At 42.3% G+C, this 22,055-nt stretch overlaps 1 protein-coding gene across 1 annotated transcript in view; it reads right to left on the bottom strand.

Annotated features, from left to right (window-relative positions):
- Positions 1-22,055, bottom strand: part of LOC126455937 (uncharacterized) — a 249,628-nt gene that overhangs the window by 74,168 nt on the left and 153,405 nt on the right. Inside the window, exon 2 of the mRNA XM_050091695.1 lies at positions 181-248. Within this exon, the coding sequence (XP_049947652.1) occupies positions 181-248 (68 nt within the window). The remainder of the gene's footprint in view (positions 1-180; positions 249-22,055) is intronic.

Genomic DNA, 22,055 nt, shown 5'->3' with positions numbered 1-22,055 from the left:
GGCTACAATCACTTTGACATTACGGAGCGACGAGCAGTGTCGTCATCAACCCCCCCCCCCCCCTCCCTTCTTCCGCACAACCATTTCATCGCAAGGCACTCTTTAAAGTCTTGCTCTAAGACAGGAAGTGACAATATTATTGAGAAGCCCGCTTTAATGAGTATAAACATTGATTCTTACCCACAGTGGATCATCTTTGCTGGAGTTGTCTTCTAATACAGGAACACCGCTTACGTAGGACAGAACTCCTGAAATAAAGAACAATAGTGGTTTATAGCTGCAAAATTTGAAACACTTAATGCACTACGTGAACTATGTTCTAGAGTATCTTACTTCATACGGCAGAAAATTAAACAACAAAACTGCATATAAAACTGTAGATAGAATAATGGAGATCAATCGTATTATTCAGTCCTTTAACAATATGCAGATGCATCCACTCTCATGATTTGTGTTGAAAAGTGGCTAGAGAGAGAGAGTCAATAGTGTCTCTCCTGTTCTTCCCTTTGTTTACTCGTTGCATCAAGGTGACGTCAAGGAACGACCCCAAAATTCCGGATGAGATAGTTATAATGTCCCGTTAAATCTAATTATGTAATCTGGGATGTGCCAGTAAACACCAACCTCCGATCAAGAATCTGACTCTCATGTACAAAACAGTTTCAAATGTTTGAAAAGAGGTGTCTTGATTCGTCGAAGGCAACCAACCTACAGCTCACAGCACCCTTCTTGCAGCGTCTTTCACGGCATCTTTTTTTTTTTAATATTATTATTGAGATTATGTTCTTTCATTGAGAAGACAAACCCGTGAGGAAACGAGCAGCTCGTCTTTGAATCTTCTATACTTCTTCAGTTAACTTCGGTATGGGTCTCAAATCGAGAAATATGGTGGTATGACATGGAGAGTTCATGAACTTGTGTGTATCTGTTCTGATTAGGCGATGTGCTATGATTAGCAATATATATATATATATATATATATATATATATATATATATATATATATATATATATATATATAAAGAGAGGATTCTGCAAACAGCAGTTGAATGTACACTAATGTGTGGTGCAGAAGGATAGTCCCCGGGAGAGTGGCAGCGATGTAGGCTTGACAGTGGAGATAGATGTAGCCAGGATATCCGGAACGGAGAGGAGAAGAAATAAGCAAATTAGACAGATGATGGATACGGAACAACGAATCCTGCAAAGAACTGCGAAAAGAGCTCTTCAATGCTGTGACCATGTACGGCGAATGGAGCAAGAACGAAGGTCAAAAGCCATCTTGGAATGGTTGCCGCCGGGAAGGAGGAAGCGAGGACCGCCGAGAATAACACTGAGAACGGGAATAACTGGAATGACGGGGAAGAGTGATCTTAGAGAGGAAGACTGCAATGATCGTCAGTGCTGGTGAATGGGAACGCAAGGCAATTGCTGAATAATGGAGAAGCCCTTAAAACTAAGTAAGATCCTTGTTACAAGTGTAATTTCTTTTCCATATTTATTAAGCTAACGCTGTTCAAGCAGATGTCCGAGTAATTTATTTATGAACATATTAAATTATGCAAAGTGTTGTCTGTGAAAACGTTCCCGTTGTGGACATTTGTATAATGTAATAACTTGTTGTAAATTATGTTGTCAACTGCTATACCTAATTAGGATTAAATGTGATCTGTGTAGTAAACGAAAGAAAGATGGAGAGAGGGAAAGAGAGAGAGAGAGAGAGAGAGAGAGAGAGAGAGAGAGAGCGAGCAGAGAGAGTTGATAATGAGGGCGAATTGATAAAGAAAGTACGCTAGAGTTCGCGACTTTTGTGAAACTCAGTAAATTAACAATGTAGAGGAGCAGTAAAAAGAACATCAAACAAAGTGTTTATCAATACAGAAAAGGAGTGAAATCGGATTCGAGACATACTAAATGGTTCAAATGGCTCTGAGCACTATGGGACTTAACATCTGTGGTCATCAGTCCCCTAGAACTTAGAACTACTTCAACCTAACTAACCTAAGGACATCACACACATCCATGCCCGAGGTAGGATTCGAACCTGCGACCGTAGCAGTCGCGCGGTTCTGGACTGCGCGTCTAGAACCGCTAGACCACCGCGGCCGGCCGAGACATACTGTCACATGTTCAAATGTACCGTGATTGGTCTGATACTGCAAGAGTAGAAGGTTTTCTCACAGTCGTGACGTGCCTGTTGGTATAATACTGCCTGACCAAAAGCGTTAGAGATTACGCATTACTGCTGCATTACATTGAGTGCGTCCTCAAAGAAAACAGATGCCGATGTTTTCAAATGGCTAATGCATGTTGGTACTGCCGATTTGTCAAATGATTGATGTTTATCCAATGTTCTTGTTGACTGCTGGCATGTATGTGTCAACGAAAATACGAACGTGTACTGCCTGCGCAATTTAAAGAGAACTTGCCGATGAAGCAGCTTACGCAATTACAAGAGAAAAGTAAAGAGGAGGTAGCAGTGGTTTCGGAGAAGGGTTTAGATTGAGCAGTAGAAACAGTGGTATAGGTGTTATTATAGTTGCAGAAGAAGAGATAAGATAAATTAGTTACATCTTAAGTGGTCTAGAATTGGCCGAAAAGCCATATTTGCGACTTCTTCGTATCCCTTCAATAAAACTCTCTGGTATCATCCAATTCTGTTGACGTTCCATTTCAAACCGCTCTCGATGGACACTTTTAGATACTTGAGGGTTGTGGCTGGTTACAGTGACTGATACTGATCGCATGATCAGACTTTCAGCCAAGGATGTACTCTACATTTAGGGTCAACCTGCCAGTCATTGTAACAAACATCTGCAAGTGTTTCTGCACGTCTAATGGTGCCATCTTTCAGTATACAACACCGCCATCCCATTTGGTCAGTAGATTGTACCGTTATGAGAGTCCCGTGGTTGTATTTTGTACAGAGCTATTATAAATGATTCGGTCTCAAAGTTCTATTTTTTCGGAGTATTACATGCACAAATATGAATACATGGGGAGTTCAATAAGTAATGCGACACATTTTTTTTGTCGGTTAGCTTCCGTCGGGGAAATGCGAAATGTGCTGTGGAACATCACGTAATATTCCCGCTTCAGCTCCTATAGTTTCACGAACTTTCGATAAGTGCTGGTGCTAAACGTAGGTTTCAAAATGGCATCTGTAACGGATTTGCGTTCCAAGCAGAGGCGGAAAACCAGAGCACTGCAGATATTCATAGAAGTTTGGAGAATATCTACGGACACTTAGCAGTGAACAAAAGCACGGTGAGTCGTTGGGCGAAGCGCCTGTCATCGTCGCAACAAGATCACGTAAAACTGTCCGATCTCCCGCGTCCCGACCGGCCGCACTCAGCTGAAACTCATGCAATGTTGAAATGTGCGGATATTCTTATTCGAGGTGATTGAAGGATCGCAATGGAACACATTGCTGCAGAGCTAAACGTCTCTCTTGGTAGTGCTGACACACTTGTCCACCGCCTAAAAAGAAGACCATAAGGAGCAACGGAGGACCATTTCTGCGGAATTGGTTGCCCGTTACGAAGCTGATCGTGACCATTTTTGGTTGAACATCGCAGGAAATGAAAGATGGGTTCGTCACTTCGAGCCGGAAACAAAACGGCAATCCACGGAGTGGCGCCGCTTCACCTCTGTCCTTCGAAGAAAAAGTTGTAAGCCGCACCTTCAGCCGGTAAAGTCCTGAAGACAGTCATCTGGAACTCTGAAGGCGTTGTTCTATTTGGTGCCTATCCTCATGCTGTAACGATCAACTCTGAAGTGTGTTGAAGTGTAACTGAAGAAACGACTTCAGCGTATTCATTGCCACAAAAACTGAAACGAACTTTTTCTTCTCCATGACAACGCAAGACCTCACGCAAGTCTGCGCACCAGAAGAGGAGCTCACATAACTTCACTGGACTGTTCTTCCTCATCTACACTACAGCCTTCCTACTTCCATTGGCCCAATGAAGGATGCACTCTGCAGTAAGCAGTATGAGGATAATGGGCACGTTATGACGTAGCAAGACGTTGGTTCCGACGTCGACCAGTAGGTTCAGATGGCTCTGAGTACTATGGGACTTAGCTTCTGAGGTCATCAGTCCCCTAGAACTACTTAAACCTCACTAACTTAAGGACATCACACACATCCGTGCTAGAGGCAGGATTCGAACCTGCGACCGTAGCAGTCGGACTGAAGCGCCTAGAACTGCACGGTCACAGCGGCCGGCCGTCGAACAGTAGAGTGGTACCATGTGGGCATACAGGCCCTCCCAGTAAGATGGCGTAAGGCCGTCGTGTTGAACGGAGAGTATATTGAAAAACAGGGTTTTGTAGACAAAACAGTGGGGGCTCCTGAACCTAATTTTCAGAAAAAAATGTGTTGTGTTACTTATTATATGCCACTCGTAGAACCGTTGTGCCCTCGACTTGGGGTTACGAGTGATGCGCCTTGATAAAAAGGCGACAGCAAGTTTGTGTGTGTTGGAATATGCGAAATGTTCATCTGTTACAACAGTGCAGCTTGCATTCAAAAAGAATTATGGAAAAGAACCGCCGTGTAAACAGAGCTTTGTGCGAGGCACCATCTCACACGTAATCGACGAACTTCTTGCCGTTGGATTGGGCGTAGTTGGGAAGTGATGTGTCTCTATTCCCTTCTTGCCCACCCCCCTCCCCCCTCCCCTACGTCGCCTGACCTTATGCCTTGTGACTTTTTTCTTTGGGGTTCATTAAGGACACTCTGTACGAACCACGAACTTCTGATACCAAGAACACTGGTACAACGCAGAGAAATGATCACTAATACTGTGATGACCATTAACAGAAAGTTGCTTCGTAAGGTATGGAACGAACTAGACTACCGCTTGGACGAGTGTGTTGTGAGCAGAGGGGCACACATAGAACATTTTCAGAGTGCAAAATGAAAGCTTGTGAGTTAACGGTTCTGTTCACGCATCAGTCATATTTGTACAACTAATATTTTGAAAAAATACAGCTTTGAAAACGATGAGCGATTTATAGTAGCCCTATATTGTGAAAACATCTACCAACCATTAATTTGATGACTTTTTTTTTACCACATTTCATTGTTTCCTGCCATTCTCGCTTTCGGACGCTTTATCATCATCAGCGGGCTCCATTGTATTTACAAGATGAAATGTTAATCATCTGTTGAATGCTTTGAATACCATGGTACCAACAAACGTCTCCTATTTACTTAGAAGACTTGAAACATTTCCGCGCAGCACGAAATATTATTTTTAATATAATTATTCTCATGTCTTTTAATCAGAATCGCGAATGCACAGAGTTGAAAATGTGTCACCGTTTACACTCATATATTGAATAAAAAGGCTTTGCGTTTTGCTTGCTATCAGTGCATGTAGAAAATCTGATGATAGTGTAAGATCAGGTTGTTAGTGTAAATGGTGGCCCACTTTTAAACCTGGCACGTCTGGTTGATGTTTTTCCGACTTCCATATCATAAGCAGCATAGAGGACTCAGCTTTTTGTGCCATCTACCAGACGTATAATACCTCTATATTTTCACGAAGTAACGAGTGCTATCGACAGGGATCTCATATTGATTCCATATCTCTAGATTTCCAGGAGGTTTTCAACCCATTTACTCAAAGTGACTTCTGATCATATTGCGTGGCTGTGGAGTAGCGTCCCAGTCTTTCTGTCAGAAAGGTCACAGTCCATATTAATTCACGGAAAGTCATCGAGTGAAACAGAAGTGATATCTGGCGTTCTCCAAGAACGTGTGATATGTTCTATAATGTTCCTAATCTATGTAAACCATTTAGAAGACAATCTGACTCTCTTCAACTGTTTGCAAATGATGCTGTTATTCATCGTCTCGTTAAGTTACAATGAAATGAATACCCTTAGCTGCTTACAGGCGTTGACATACGTCAACGGGGACAGATGAAAATGTGTGCCCCGACCGGGACTCGAACCCGGGATCTCCTGCTTACATGGCAGCCGCTCTATCCATCTTTTTTTTTTTTTTTTTTTTCCATTCAGACAGAAGAGGCTATAAAAATATTTTATGCCAGCTGCTCTTTTTTTTTTTTTAAATGAGTCTCCTTCGTCTTGTTGACGAAGAAGCAATCTTTTGGAACAAAAAAAAGTTTCTCAAAGCCAAAATCAAATTTCTTTTTCCTTTAAGAACAAATTGTGAGGAATAAATAAGGAAAAGTTTTTTTTTTTTTTTTTTTTTTTTTTGGAAAGAAAACAAAGACTCCGATTATACTGGTTTCTCCTTCCAGTAAACAAAAATGAGTCTCCTTCGTCTTGTTGGCGAAGAAGCAATCCTTTGGAACAAAAAAAATTTTTTCTGAAAGCCAAAATCAAATTTCTTTTTCCTTTAAGAACAAACTATGAGGAAGAAATAAGGAAAAGCTTTTTAAGTCGTCATGCGACTTGTAGTTAAAGTCTAGTTCTTACAGGAGCTCCTAAAGTGTATCCGCCTACAGCATGCCAGCTCGTCCAAACGTGTCTTCTCATGGCGTAGGCGTGAGTTCTGGGTAGCATATCTATTCAGTTCGGTTCGTTTTATACAGTTTTCAGCTTCTCAGGGCTTGGACGTTCCAGCTACTAGGTGGGTCATCGAAAGTGCTCCGTAAGAAATTAGAAAAATATTGTTTATAGCGTGGGTTGCGTATCAGGACGCAGTGACGTTCGTTGAGATAAGTCCAATATCCTATCGTAGACTTGTCGCCTGAAGTAAAATCCATCTGAGCCACCGAGGACACAGAGGATAGCACGACTGCAGAGATTTATCCCTGGCACGCCTCCCGCGAAACCCACATTCTCAACGTATTGTCCCACACTACATTCGTTAAGTCTTCAGAAGATCAAAACCAATTGCAAAATTATTAAGACAAGATGGCTGTACGGTGCGAAAAGTGGCAATTGGCTCTAAACCATGAAAACTGTGAAGTCATTCATATGGATACTAAAAGGAACCCAATAATTTCGGTTGCACGGTAAGTCACAGAAATCGCAAGCCTGTCAATTCGACTGTATATTCTGGGATTACAATTACAAACAACTTAAATTGGAACGATCAGATAGATAATATTGTGGGGAGACTGCGTTTTACGGGCAGAGCATTTAGAACATGCAACTGGTCTACTAAGAAACTGCTTACACTAACTTTGTGTGTCCTGTTTTGCTGTGCTGTATGATATCCTTACCAGACAGAATCGGCGGAGGACACAGTAAAAGTTCAAAGACGAGCAGGTCGTTTTTTACTATCGGAGAGTGTTCCACGGGTATGATGTGCAAATTGGGGAGGCAAACATTAAAACAAAGACTTTCGCTGCAGCGAGATTTTTTCACAAAGTTTCAGTCACCACTTTGCTACCTGAAAGCGAAAATATTTTTGTGGCATCCACTTGCATAGGGGGAAATAATTATCATAATAAAATAGGAGAAATCAGAGCTCGCACAGAAAGAGTTAAGTATTCGTTTTCCCCGCGCGCTGATCGAGAGTGGAGTGCTAGCGAAATAACTTGAAGCCGGTTCGATGAGACCCCTGTCAGGCACTTAACTGTGAATCGCAGAGTGATGCAGATGTGTATGTGGATGTAGATGTAGACTGATGATTGCCCGGTATCCAAATGATCATCTGACCTCCCAAAATGTTCAAATGGCTCTGAGCGCTATGGGACTTAACATCTGAGGTCATCAGTCCCCTAGAACTTAGATATACTTAAACCTAACTAACCTAAGGACATCACACACATCCATGCCTGAGGCAGGATTCGAACCTGCGATCGTAGCGGTCGCGCGGTTCCAGACTGAAGCGCCTAGAACCGCTCGGCCGCAGCGGCGGGCCCTGACATCACAGAGGTACCTGTAAATGGTATAATGTAACATCGGAAATGGCTGCAAATAAAATTTAGATAAAAAAAACAGTCTTGGTTGCACAACATAGGTTTATTTAATTCATGTGACGCGTTTCGTCCGTACTAGGCATCATCAGACAATCGATAAAAACTCTTGGTAATCGTGACTGATGCGTCAAACGTGATTAAGAGTCAAAAAGAACGGGGAGGAAACAGCCAATTCTTTGGAACTCTTAATCACGTTAGACGCCTCGGTCACGATTAGCAAGAGTTTTTATTGATTGTCTGATGATGCCTACTACGGGCGAAACGGGTGACATGTGAAGATTAAATAAGCCTATCTTGTGCAAGCAAGACTGTTTTTTTCTGTATCTAAAGGAGCTATGACGGTTGCTGTACCAGTGGCACCACAGCAGTTATGGAGTGGGGGATTTTTAATTGCAAATAAAATTAGACCTATCAATATAACTGAAGGTGTCGTCACTAGGTATAGTAATAGTCGTGGTCTAATGATCTACCGGCAGGCGGACTTATCAGTACGGCTGAAGGCGTTGTTAAAATGGTTCAAATGGCTCTGAGCACTATCGGACTTAACATCTGAGGTCACCAGTCCCCTAGAACTTGGAACTACTTAAGGGGGGTAGGACGTCAAACGGGCCGACTTGAAGCAGGAGAGTCACCACAGGACATTTTAACTTCTACTGTCTATACTTTACAAATAAATTCATGGTCACCATGACCAGGAAGGATTGAGGAGTCACACTCATCTCAGTGGAAGTTCAAAAACGTAGCGAAATACATTTTTTTTACATGTGAAATTTCATCATTTTTTCACTTATTACTGGCTGCATTTGTTGCTATAGGTACACTTTTCTTCCTAAGTAAGAGAGATTCTTCGATGAATTTTTCATAGCAAACAAAAAATAGTTGCAGGTGTATGAAACTCGAGAATTTTCCAAATCTATTAAAAAACTGTGGAAAAATTGAGGTAATTAACTATAAAATTTTAGTTTTTTATAAACATGAAGTTTAAAATGTATCAGTTCATCATTTTTTCATAAATTAAATAACTTCTAGAGTTTCATACACCTGTAACTATGGTTTGTATGCTGTGCAAAAGTCATCGAAGAATCTCTCTTACTTAGGAAGAAAAGTGTACCTATAGCAACAAATGCAGCCAGTAGTAAGTGAAAAAAATGATGAAATTTCGCATGTAAAAAAATGTGTTTTGTTACGTTTTTCAGCTTCCACTGCTATGAGTATGAATCCTGAATCCATCCTGGGCACGCTGTTAAAGTTTTATGAATTTATTTATAAAAGTAAAGACAGTGGAAATTAAAATGTCCTGTGGTGCCTCTCCTGCTCCAAGTCGCCTCGTTTGACGTCCTACCCCTCTTAAACCTAACTAACCTAAGGACATCACACACATCCACGCCCGAGGCCGGATTCGAAAATGCGACCATAGCAGTCTCGCGGTTCCAGACTGAAGCGCCTAGAACCGCTCGGCCACACCGGCCGGCGCAGGCGTTGTCACTAGATACAGTAACAGTTATCGTCCAGTGACCTATCGGAAGACGGAGACTACTGCAGAAGGACGCCCTCGTTGCGAAGGGTTCGGTGTCGGTAGCCGGTGCGGCGCGGCGCGCATGCCTGGAGACGGAGAAGCGACACCGCGCCGCGGAAAAGTGCAGCGTCGTGACCAGCTGTGGTCTGCCGCTACATCCGGGAGAGCAGCAGAAGACACCGGCCGGGCCAGCCAAGGCTGCGAGCCTCTCGGCCTGCGCTCCGCGGCAACAGGCCACACGCAGCAGGTACACTGTCTGACCAAAAAGCTGCATCACCCAGGACACACGGTCGGATGCCAGTGCAACTTCGTACACATAGACACAATAGGTAGGCGAGTACACGATTACAGTTGTAATTCTCTTAGACAGGAAGAACGGCTACCAGAGGGCATTAGTGTTGTTCGTATTCAGTGTCGTTACCAGGCCTGGCAGGGTATGTAATGGGCGTGAACAGCGTCAGATGTTGCGTGACCACTGTGAAGGGCTCAGATATGCTGCCTACTCGTGTGAGACAGCGTTATCAACGCCTGACATTTAAAGAGGCCCCATTGTGGGCCTCCGTTCGTCCAGCTGGTAGAATCGTGCAATATCCCGGTTTGTGGAGCATTCGGATGGGAAAAAGGCTCGATGGTGGACTGCAGGGGAACGTAAGGGCAGGCAGACTAAAAAAAAAATAGTGTGTGAAATCTTATGGGACTTAACTGCTAAGGTCATCAGTCCCTAAGCTTACACACAACTTAACCTAAATTATCCTAAGGACAAACACACACACCCATCCCCGAGTGAGGACTCGAACCTCCACCGAGACCAGCCGCACAGTCCATGACTGCAGCTCCTCAGGCCGCTCGGCTAATCCCGCGCGGCGCAGGCAGACTCATCTTCAATGTTCCCGGCGAGTACGGGGCGGTTATAATCAAACTTCCTCTACTTTTGCCAATGCAGACGCAAAACTATTTACTAATTACCATCCGGTCTGCCGAGCGCTGTTGGCAAGCGCGGTGCACTCAGCCCTTGTGAGGCAAACTGAGGAGCTACTTGATTGAGAAGTAGCGGCTCCGGCCTCGAAACTGACATACGGCCGGGAGAGCGGTGTGCTGACCACATGCCCCTCCATATCCGCATCCAGTGACGCCTATGGGCTGAAGATGACACAGCGGCCGGTCGGTTCTTGGCCTGTTCGGGAGGAGTATGGCACGAAGTGTGTGAGAAAAGTGTGAGAAAACTGAGAAAAGAGTGGCAACACTGCGAGCGCTCTGCCAACGTTGTGTTGTTCAAAATGTGGATACCGGTGCGTTGATCTATTCGAGACGCTCAGTCCGAGTTTCAGCTCAGTACAGCTATCATGGGATTTTCGAGAGCGCCTCCAGTGGAGTTGTGTCTTTGTTGTGTGTTATGAAATAGCGGAATTTAGATCAACGGTATGCCATCAATTTTTGTGTTAAATTTGGGGAAACCACGAGTGTGACCTTTTGAAAAGTTGAAACAGGGCTTTTGGGAACAATCCTCATCAAAAGCACAAGTTTTTTGCTGGCACAAGTTAATTTTAGAAGGCCGAGAGCACGTGCAAGATGGACCTCGCTCAGTGTGATCTTCGACTTGAAAAATCGACGGAAACGTGGAACGTGTGCGTGCTCTTGTGGGATGAGACAGACGTTTAGCAATAAAGATGACGAGTGACCTGTTACTCTTAAACACATTCACCGTACGTCAAATTTTGACCGACGTTTTGCACATGCGAAAGGTTTATGCCAAAATGGTGCCGAAAAAACTCACAGCTGAGCAGAAGGACAATCGAAGAAATTTGCCTTGATGTACTTGAGAGGATTGCCAATGACCATAAGTGGTTCAGTCGTATGATCAAAAGTGATGAATCCTGGATTTTGTAATACGATCCTGAGACAAAGCGACAAAGTGAGGAGTGGCACATTGAAACATCTTCTCCACGGAGAAAAGAGCTCGAATGAGCAAGTCAATGATCACAACAATGCTGATTTGTTTTCGTTACAGTGGGGGTATCGTGCATATTGAAATTGTCTCTCGAGATCAAACTGTCAACAAAGCGTTTTACAAAGATGTCCTCGAAGGCTGAGGGAAAGATTGAATCGACTGAGACTGGACATTGCAGACAAGTGGATGCTGCATCGTTTGTTCCACTGCCCTCCTATTCACCTGAGCTGATTCCTGACTGTTCGCTTTTTCCGATATTGAAAAATGTCTTAAAAGGACGTCATTTTGGGACTCTGGAGAACATGCAAAAGAAGGTGACCGACATCTTAAATGCCCTATCATGAGGTCTCTCAGCGCTGTTACCAAGACTGGGAACGATTCCGCCGGTGTACAGCTGCCAAAGGCAACTACTTTGAAGGGGACAATACGGTTGTTTGAAAACACAAAACAAAAAAATAATAGAAACCTCGGTAGATAAAAAATCAATCTCATTACTTTTCTCACACACCTCATACACGATGTTACGTGTTCATTAGTTGCGGAACTTACCTTAAGTGGGAACGGATGTCCAGAGACGTGACTGTCAAAAGCAGAAGACGCGAGTATGTAGTTCAGCAGTATTCTCTACTGCTGGTTGTCAGAGTCTCGTGTCGGTAGTTCGCAGCGTGGGTAGTCACATGTGGATAGATATCTCTCACGCCGGCATGACGCCGCGGAAATGTAACTTCTTGAAATAGCCATTACCAGTCCCCCACCATCATGTGTCTGTCGGAACTATGGCTATTTGCTGTACTAATTGGGAGCCATCAGCGAGATGAATACTGGGAAGAATCATTTGAACACCACGAAAAATTGGGTGTGATTGTAACTGATGAACAGAAACATTTTTCACTAAAATTATTGAGATTTTCGGATACCATTTAATCATGGAAAGAAACGTACATATGTTCTGTCAATTAGCTTTTTCTAGTGCCGTTTAACTAGTTCAGATTTGCAGGCAAAAATGTCTGCTGGACATTAAAATTGGTTGGACATTTTCATGCCAAGTACAATGACATAAGTCGATAGTTTCATTACGTCCTTTGTCTCAATCGTCTACAGACGGTTTTCTGAAGCCTTTAGTTACAACATTCCTACGTACGCTGCAGCATTTCGCTTCCTCCGTATTTACAGTCTTCTATCAACCTATATGTTCGAAGATTATATACGTTTCGCTACCGTATATAATAACCGCGCAAAGTACGTGTTTCAGATATAAATAAACGAGGCGGAAATGATTCCTGCCAAATTTCAGCCGAGACGAAAAAGTATCAATGTATTTACTGTTCTTTTTTTGTACACTTGTATTGTGATATTAGTCGACAGAACAGAAACGTCTGCACCACAACACTCGTCTGTTTACCTCGAACAATTACAATGACGAAGATTTCCTTCTCTTAGAAAACACATTAAACGTAATATCGATGGTAAAATGAAACATGATGAGCACGGTGAAGTCAGTCCAAAAGCCGCATGGTTTGCTCAATACTGGAATGAACCACCGAAGGATCAGCCATGTCACTTGGTACTAAAATTTATCAGAAATATAAAAACAAAATCAAAGTACTGTAGACTATCAAAAGAGCTGAAAAGGAAGAAAAACAGTGGAGATGTGAATGCACACACAGAACAACATTTTTCATTTTCAAGAGCGGATTGATTTAAATTAGAAGCAAAAAGTAATTTTGAAACTTCCTGGTGGATTAAAGCTGTGTGGGGCATCCAGACTCGGACCTCGGATCTTTTGCCTTTCGCGGGCCTGCCGATTGAGATACCCAAGCGCGCCTCAGGTCCCGCCCTTACAGCTTTACTTCCGCCAGTACCTCATCTCCTAGCTTCCAAACTTGACAGAAGTTCTCCTGCAAACTTACGGGCCTAGCAGTCTGGGAAAAAAGGGATCGTGAAGCGTGCTTGGGTAACTCAGTCGGTAAGCACCTTCCCGTGGAAGGCGAACGTCCCAGATTCGTGTTATGCTCGGCACATACTTTTAATCTGTCAGGAATTTTCAGATCAGCACACATTCCACTGCTGAATGAAAATTCATACGGGAGATAAGGTTCTTGATCGCGAGGAGAGCAGATCTGTTGGCTTTTCATAGAAATAATTTTAAAACAAAGAGATAGACCCATCTTCTCAGCAATCGATAACTGCCCCCCCCCCCTTCGCCCCCGTCTCCGTCCTCGCTCCCACCCACACACATACGAGCTACTCAAGCGTCATAAGTACCCGGAGAGCAATGCGAAAGAACTGGAGGCATCTGGGAAGGCTGTGTCCACAGCACACAATAGTCTCCACATGATCAATTCGGATGAGAATGAAATTTTATCGTCGGTATAATGACTAACTTTTTTAATTTTTCACTTAATACATTCTAAGAGAAAAAAAAGACGTACCACGAAGCAGCTACCCTCGTTGACAGATACTGATAGATGTAACGTACATGTACAGACAAACAAAAGATTATAATTACAGAAAAATTGGATGACGTATTGAAGAGAAAGGCCTTCGCAAATTGAATAAGTCTGCGGTTGGCCCTTATGTAAGCAGTTACTCGGCTTGCGACTGATTGATAGAATTGTTGGATGTCCCCCTGCGGGATATCGTGCCAAGCTGTGTCCAATTGGTGCGTTATCGACAAAATCCCGAACTGCTTGGAGGGCTCAGCCTCTAATGCTCCAAAGGTCCTCGATTTGGAAGAGATCGGACGACCTTGATGGCCAAGGTAAAGTTTGGCAAGCACGAACACACGCAGAATAAACTCTCACAGTGTGCGGACAGGCATTATCTTGCTGAAATGTAATCCCAGGATGGTTTTCCATGCAGGGCAACAAAACTTGCTGTGCTGTAAGTGGTCCTGCTGTGAATAGAAATGGCACCCCAGACCATCACTCCTGGTTGACGGGCCGTATGGCTGATGACAATCGTGTTGGTATCCCATCACTGTTCGGGGGGTTTCCAGACGCATGTTCGGCCTGGAATCTCATTGACTGAAGTAGAATAACCTTGAGTAATGAGTCCCGGTTCGAAGTAAACCACGATGACCAGCGAAGACGTGTTTGAAGACGTCCCAGACAGCGGTGGGATACCAATCTAAATGTCGTCCGCCGTTTTGCCCGACAAACAGGAGTGATGGTGTGGGAAGCCATTTCATTTCGTAGCAGAATCCTTTTGTTTTTCACTCGCAGCACCCTTGCAGCACAGCGGTACGCCGACGATATTCTATGCCAAGTTTTGTTGCCCTTCACGTAAAGCCATCTTAGGCTTAAATTTCAGCAAGGTAATACCCGCCCGCACAAGGTGAGAATTTTTGCAGCTTGTATTTGTGCTTGCAGAACGCTACCTTGGCCAGTAAGCCATCTCCCCACTTTAGAACGCTTGGAGCATTATGGGTAGGGCCCTCCAATCATATCGGGAAGTTGACTGTTTAACGCACCAATTGGACAGGATTTGGCACGATATTCCTAGGAGGATATCCAACACTCTGAATCAGTACCAAGTCGAACAACATCTTGCATAATGGCCAGAGATGGACCAACCATTTATTGACTTGCTCAATTTGTGAAGCTCTTTCTGTTGAATAAATCATCTAATTTTTCTCAAATTGTAATTTTTTGCTTGTACATGTACATCTAACCTACCGATTTCCTAATTCTTCCGGATAATTCCTAAGTGGTGTGTGTTTTCTTTGTCTAAGAGTGTATGTGTAGATACGTCCACAGATTTTCTGCTGTGACAGACGTTTCTTCAGCAATTTAGTAAACGAAGTGAAGAAATTGTGCTGTCTTGGATGCAGAATAACGCATGTTAGAGGAAGCAGGGATGACATATAAAGCATACTGGTAGAGATGTTATTCGCCAAAACGATCTACTATTAACAAACGGTTGCTTTATCTGAGAAAGAATTTTCTAAGAATATTCGCCTTGAGCTCGGTAAAGCATGAATGTGACTACCGAAAAAAAAAGACTCGAAGGATTTAATAAGCAGTGTTACAGAAGGATACTGAAAAATTATTAGCGCGTAAGAAATGACGTCCTGTGCAGAATCGGCGAAGAAATGAATGTGTGGGACACTTAGCAGATGAAGGGATTGTATTAACAGAATCATGAGGGGTTGTCAGAAAACATAAAATCTGAATATGGATATTAGTTGTAATCGTTGTAACTTAGCTAGAGATGACAGTGCAGGCCGCTGCCGTCAGTCCATCAAAAGGTCAGACACATTGAGACACCGCTGATTTCACGATCACTGATTGCGCATTGGAGGCAAAAAGCAACGCAATCACGTACCATTTGTAAGAAAACAGCCCCAACGGCCGTGGACAGAGGCCCTCAAACGTCAAGGTTCTAGTTCGAGAATAATTCCAGCAAACAGAAGAGTTCCAGCAGCCTGGGATGAACGAGCCTATAGGACTTGCAAAGCTTACCATTACATACCTCTGTGCTAGGGTTACTGGTTTGCATCGTATATTGTCTACAGTTACTATGTCTGCATGTCATTTTGATTGTGACAAGTAATAGAACCTAAGGGTGCGATCAGAATAGTAAAACCTGGCACTTCCCATGGTTCATGATCTGTAGAACCATACGTTACTGTGCATACCCCAATCTTAGAAAAAGCTTATAGGGCATGGTGGCCATTTGTTCTGGTAATTACTTGGTGAATTCAGTAAGCCGCTGTGCTCTTCTGCATGTTCATTGGAAGTACGTGAAGAAGCAATAAAATGCAAACCAGTAAGCCAACTCAAAGCCTCAGTCCCCTATCATCACCATATCTACCTTCTTAGACCAACATTCTAGTCTTTCTTTACTGTCTTCAAACACAGAGACCTGAAAAATCTCAGCTTGACCCCGTCGCCGTTTCACTCCTGTACACAGCCGCGATTGCATTAAGAAACAGATGACCAAAAATCCCGCGTCACCTCTGATATGAGCGTGAGCCCCCATAAATGTATTTTTAGATTAAGGTGCACGTGAATAAGAAAGATAGAGAACGTAAGTAGACAGATTTTATATATAAAAAAATTAGCTGAAAAACCCAGCATTCCCTCAGTATCCATTTTGGCAATTTCCCATTAGGAACGAAAACCAAAAATGGTGTTTGTAGTGTAATATAGAGAAAAAAAATCATTTACATTTTTTCGTGAATACACCTTTGAAATTATGAAATAGTCGCACAAAGAAATATTCATAACGTACAACTGGATATATTCTAATCTCTGTCATCCTCTACAGTTTTTGCCTTCTACAGCTCCCTCTAGTACCACGGATGTCATTCTCTAATGTATTAACAGATGTCTTGTCATCCTGTCCCTGCTTCTTGTCAGTGTCTTCCAAATATTCCTTTCCTCTCCGATTCTGCGGAGAATCGCCTCATTCCTTACCTTATCAATCCACCTAATTCCCAACATTAGTCTGCAGCACCACACCTAAAATGCTTCGATTCTCTTCTGTTCCGGTTTTCCCACAGTCCATGTTTCACTACCATACAATGCTGTGCTCCAAACGTACATTCTCAGAAATTTCTTCCTCAAATTAAAGCCTTTGTTTGATACTAGTAGACTTACCTTGGCCAGGAATGCCCTTTTTGCCAGTGCTATTCTGCTTTTGTATATCCTTCTTGCTCCATCCGGCACTGGTTATTTTGCTGCCTAAGTAGCAGAATTCCTTAACTTCATTCACGTCGTGACCATCAATCCTGATGTTAAGTTTCTCGCTGTTCTCATTTCTGCTGCTTCTCATTACTTTAGACTTCCTTCGATTTACTCTAATTCCATGATTTGTACTCAGTAGACCATTCCACTCAGTAGACCATGTAATTCGTCTGCACTTTCACTCAGGTTAGCAATGTCATCAGCGAATCGTATCACTGATATCTTTTCACCTTGAATTTTAATTCCACTCCTGATCCTTTCTTATACTTCCATCACTGCTTCTTCGGTGTACAGACTGAACAGCAGGGCCGAAAGACCACGTCCCTGTCTTACACCCTTGCTAATCCGAGCACTGCGTTCTTGGTCTTCCACTCTCATTACGCTCTTTGGCTCTTGTCCATATTGTATGTTACCCGTCTCTCACCATAGCTAACCCCGAATTTTCTCAGAATTTCGAACATCTTACACCATTTTACATTGTCGAACGCTTTCTCCAGGTCGACAAATCCTACGAACGTGTCTTGAGTTTTCTTTAGTCTAGCTTCCATTATCAACCGTAACGCCTCTCTGGTGCCTTTACCTTTCCTAAAGCCAAACTGATTATCATCTAAAACACCCTCAGTTTAAGAAAACTGTATATTGAGAGGAAGACTAACAACCTCTTGAAGTAAAGCTCTTTGTCACAGGAGATTATCAAGAGTCTTAATTCTTACTGTGCTGTACCACCTATATGATATGGCCTCCCTAAGGTCCATCAAGATGCTGTCCCGTTGAGGCCTATTGTTTCTAATATTGGTACTCCGACGTATCGTGTAGCTAAACATGTTGCTAGTTTGTTGAGCCCACCAGTAGGTAGGCGTGAATACCACATTAAGAACTCTGCAGTTTTCTTACGTCGATTGCAGGGATTGCGTTTGAATGACTCTGATATTTTAGTCAGTTTTCAAGTGGTTTCTCTTTTCACTCGCGTTCCTCTCTCTGATTCGTTGTAGCTAATTGAGGTTAAGTTTGGTGTCGAGTTAACAAATTTGTTTCGACATGTGCTGACTTTCACTTACTTTTTATTCAATGGTCAGTACTACGAACAGACTGATGGAGTTGCAATGGGAAGCCCGTTGTCACCTATTGCGGCCAATTTGTTTATGGAGGACTTTGAGGAACGTGCATTGGAATCAGCGACTTTGAAACCTGCGTGTTTTTTCAGATATATAGACGATACTTTTGTTGTTTGGCCTCATGGTAGTGAGAATTTAAATTGGTTTTTGGAACACATGAATTCAATCCACACTAATATTCAATTCACTATGGAGGTATAAAAGAATGGATGCCTTCCCTTCCTTGATGTGTTGGTCAAAAGGAAGACTGATGGTACGCTGGGACATTCTGTTTATAGAAAGCCTACTCACACTGACTTGTATCTGCGAGCTGTAGTTGTCACCATCCAGCTCAGTGTGAAGGAGTACTTCGTACCTTGGTTCACAGGGCCACGTTATCTCAGACCCTGAAAGTTTGGCAGCTGAGCCATCACATCTTGAAGTCACCTTTCGTCAGAATGGTTATAGTGAGAGGCAGATCAAACGTGCGTTGCGCCATCAGCCTTCTGTGAAACGGTGAGTGACTATAGCAACGAAGTGGCACCTAAATCTACGGCCTTTTTGCCTTACGCAGGAAACATTTCCAACAGGATTGGCCGTATTTTGCGGAAATATGATGTGAAATGTGTTTTTCGACCACCTTCTAATATTTAGGCCCTGTTGGCGTCCGTAAAAGATGATCTTGGTTTGCGTAAGGCTGGGGTCTATCGTATTCCTTGCAGTTGTGGCATGTCATATATTGGTCAGACAATCAGGACTGTGGAAGACCGGTGTACTGAACATAAGCGTCACACATGCTTACAACAGCCGAGCAAATCCGTTATTGCAGAACACTGCCTGGACACCGGTCATCCTATGGAATACAACAACACGGAGATTCTGGCTTGCGCGTCCAGCTATTGGGATAGTGTTATTAAGGAAGCTGTTGAAATCAAACTATCAAGCAACCTTATTAACAGAGATGGTGGATTTTGTTTAAATGCTGCTTGGAATCCGCCTCTGTCGCTCATAAAAAAACAGAGGGACAGAATTAGTGCTACTACACCTGTTGATTAGTCACTATCGATATTTCTGGTGTTGGTCATCTTTGTTTGTGTTGACACTTGTTCTGTGTGTGGTATCTTCCTTGTTTCTCCTCTGTGAACCGAGGTATTAAATTTCCTTGCACATTTCTTCCTCCTTGCATTTGGGCCTTGAGAATGGCAGGGTGTGCTCCTGTCGAAATATCGGCGGTGGTCGACGACGTCACCCGGCAGCAAACCCGTAAGTTGTTCAAACTGTATATTGTTCTTGTATGTCTATAAATCCGTTTTGTAAAAGTGTGTGTAGCAACGTCAACTTATATCTCTATAGTCGGCTACCGTTTTCAGCTGCAGCTTACAGCCATTTTCATTTCGCTTCTGAAAGCTGTCAAAGGTGCTGCCAGGTGTCAGAGATTTTCGCTAGTCGACTCGACTTTAGTAGAGTTTTGGTAGTAAAGAATAAATTTATGAAAGCTTCACACAAGATGCAGCACTTTCTCACGCATATCGGCGTTTATGACATCAAATCTCGCGAACTATGCGTCGTACAAGGATATATTTGTGTGGGTTCAGACAGCGGAGAAAGTGGACACTGTGTGGAAAGTGTGTTGCGAATACAGTTACTAGCAAAGAAGTAATAAATTTAAATGTCATACACAATGCGGCATTTTCTCATGCACCTTAGTGTTTATGACGTCGTATCTACTGAACTATTTGTGGTACCATGATATAATTTTGTAGGGGCATTTAGCGACATATGTGAATATTTTCTGAAAAATTTATTGCAACTAGAATTAGTAGCACATAAGTAATAAATTTAAACGTCATGCATGACGTGGCAATTTTTCGCGCTTTCATTGTTTATGACGTCATATATCGTGAATTATGATAGATATGTGGTTCTTACCCCGATAGTGATTGTTGCCTGATGGTAAGGGTTACGTGTATCTAGTTTGGTTGAGATCAGGCCAGGGATTTAGGAGGAAATGTGGAACATCCATACACAGAAACATACATACATCCATTTTTATAATACGTAGGTATGTCATATTAGTGCCTTGAACTGCTGGTAAAATTCTTTTTTTGTACAACCAGTTTCAATCGTCTGACCATCATCAGTTATTTTACTTAAAACCATGAATTATTCACTGTCATCGTAATATAAATTACATCGTCAATCTGTAAAAACTGTGCAAAATTGTGTACTAATTTATGTTATAATTGTAATTGGCGGTATATGAACATGAATGAGCACACTAGCTAGCACATTTTTGCAGATTGACGATGTAATTTATGCGATATCATAACAGTATATAATTCATGGTTTTACCATCTGATGACAATAATTTCATATTTTGCCTAACGTGAACGTGATGATCGTCAGATGACTGAAACTGTTTGCATAAATAGAGTATTTACCAACAGCTAAGAGTGGTAATATGACATGTTTTCAAACCAGGGGGTCCGTGCGAAATTTCCGCAATTTTGTAATCTTAAATAATGACAGTATTTGGAATAAGGGTAGTCGTTGGGGTAAGGGCGCTTTCGAGAATGAACAGAAAACATCTTTAAAAATGAACCGAACGACGTGAAATAATAATGACAAATTTATGGTAGATTCCTGTATATACGTTCCTGTGTCTCCAGTAATGTGTTTTGCATTCGAAATATTTGTCCCGGCTTGAAGGACGTGAAGAGATCTGGGACTGTCAGTATTGCCACATAACCTATAACTTTAATTCGATAGACATTTTCGGTTACAGTAAGCACGTTAGGCTGTAGTAGCAACAAGTAAATCACAATTCAAGGCGACAATGACAAATATGTTTGTCGTTTCGGAAAGTTTATTGATTCAGAAAAGTGAACTTGCACGACAGACAAAGTTAATGGACTACGGCAGTGATCACGGTTATTATCTGTGACAATGCTGTATACAAATTATCCAGTTAATAAGTACTTTAAAACAATTAAAATTCCATTTGTAAAATAGTTAATATAGAAAGGCAGTCTCAAAATGGTTAAAATGTTACTTCGTAAAATATATGTACGGAGCTGGGCGCCCATGATGCCCCTTTGGCTATGATAAAGTATCTTTTATGTTAAAATTTTCCATAAATTATAAGTTTTAGCGCAAAAGCGGTATGCAGAGTCAAAAGCCGGTTAAAAAACCCTAACGACACCTCATCCTTCCCTGTATGAATAGAATTTGTTGAGAAAAAGGGATGTTAACTCGAGAAATAATATCTATCTATCTATCTATCTATATTTATGTATATATATATAATTACTTGGAATGCTAATGAAAGAGCATGAATAGATAGTAGAACATTAAAACTACAGCGAGTGCAGAGAACCACGTGGCCAACCTACAGAAAACGAACTCTCTCAATAAATGCTAAATTTCGACATTACTCCTCCGTCGTTAAACGGGAAACAACATATCCAAGTGAAACACTATTCAGACTAAATACTCAAGCAACAACTGACAAATTGCAGAAAGTTGACAGAAGAATACTCCGAACAATTATCAGAAACACCAAGTTATTGGGCAGCGGAGACTTTTGCCTAATTGAGTAGTGTATAAAGAAAGTGAATCCATTATTGATACAATGCGGAAAAAATGGGTTGCATTTTTCGGCCACATAACTCGCATACTAAATACTAGAATCCTGAAGCAACTTTTTGATTACTTCTGGAAGAGTAAAACCAAAAACATGTGGTTTAAAGAAATACAAATTGATCTGGATGAACTGAACATCACCACACACCAAATTCAACACAGAGAAGAGAAACTGCTTCTGAAGAACAAATACAAACGGCTGACATTCAGACCATTAGAATGGAAGAAGTATGTCGTATCTACAGAAGAATGAGCAGC

Source organism: Schistocerca serialis, chromosome 2 (assembly GCF_023864345.2).
Source record: "Schistocerca serialis cubense isolate TAMUIC-IGC-003099 chromosome 2, iqSchSeri2.2, whole genome shotgun sequence".
Lineage (NCBI taxonomy): Eukaryota > Metazoa > Arthropoda > Insecta > Orthoptera > Acrididae > Schistocerca > Schistocerca serialis.
This window is presented reverse-complemented; position numbering and strand designations above follow the sequence as displayed.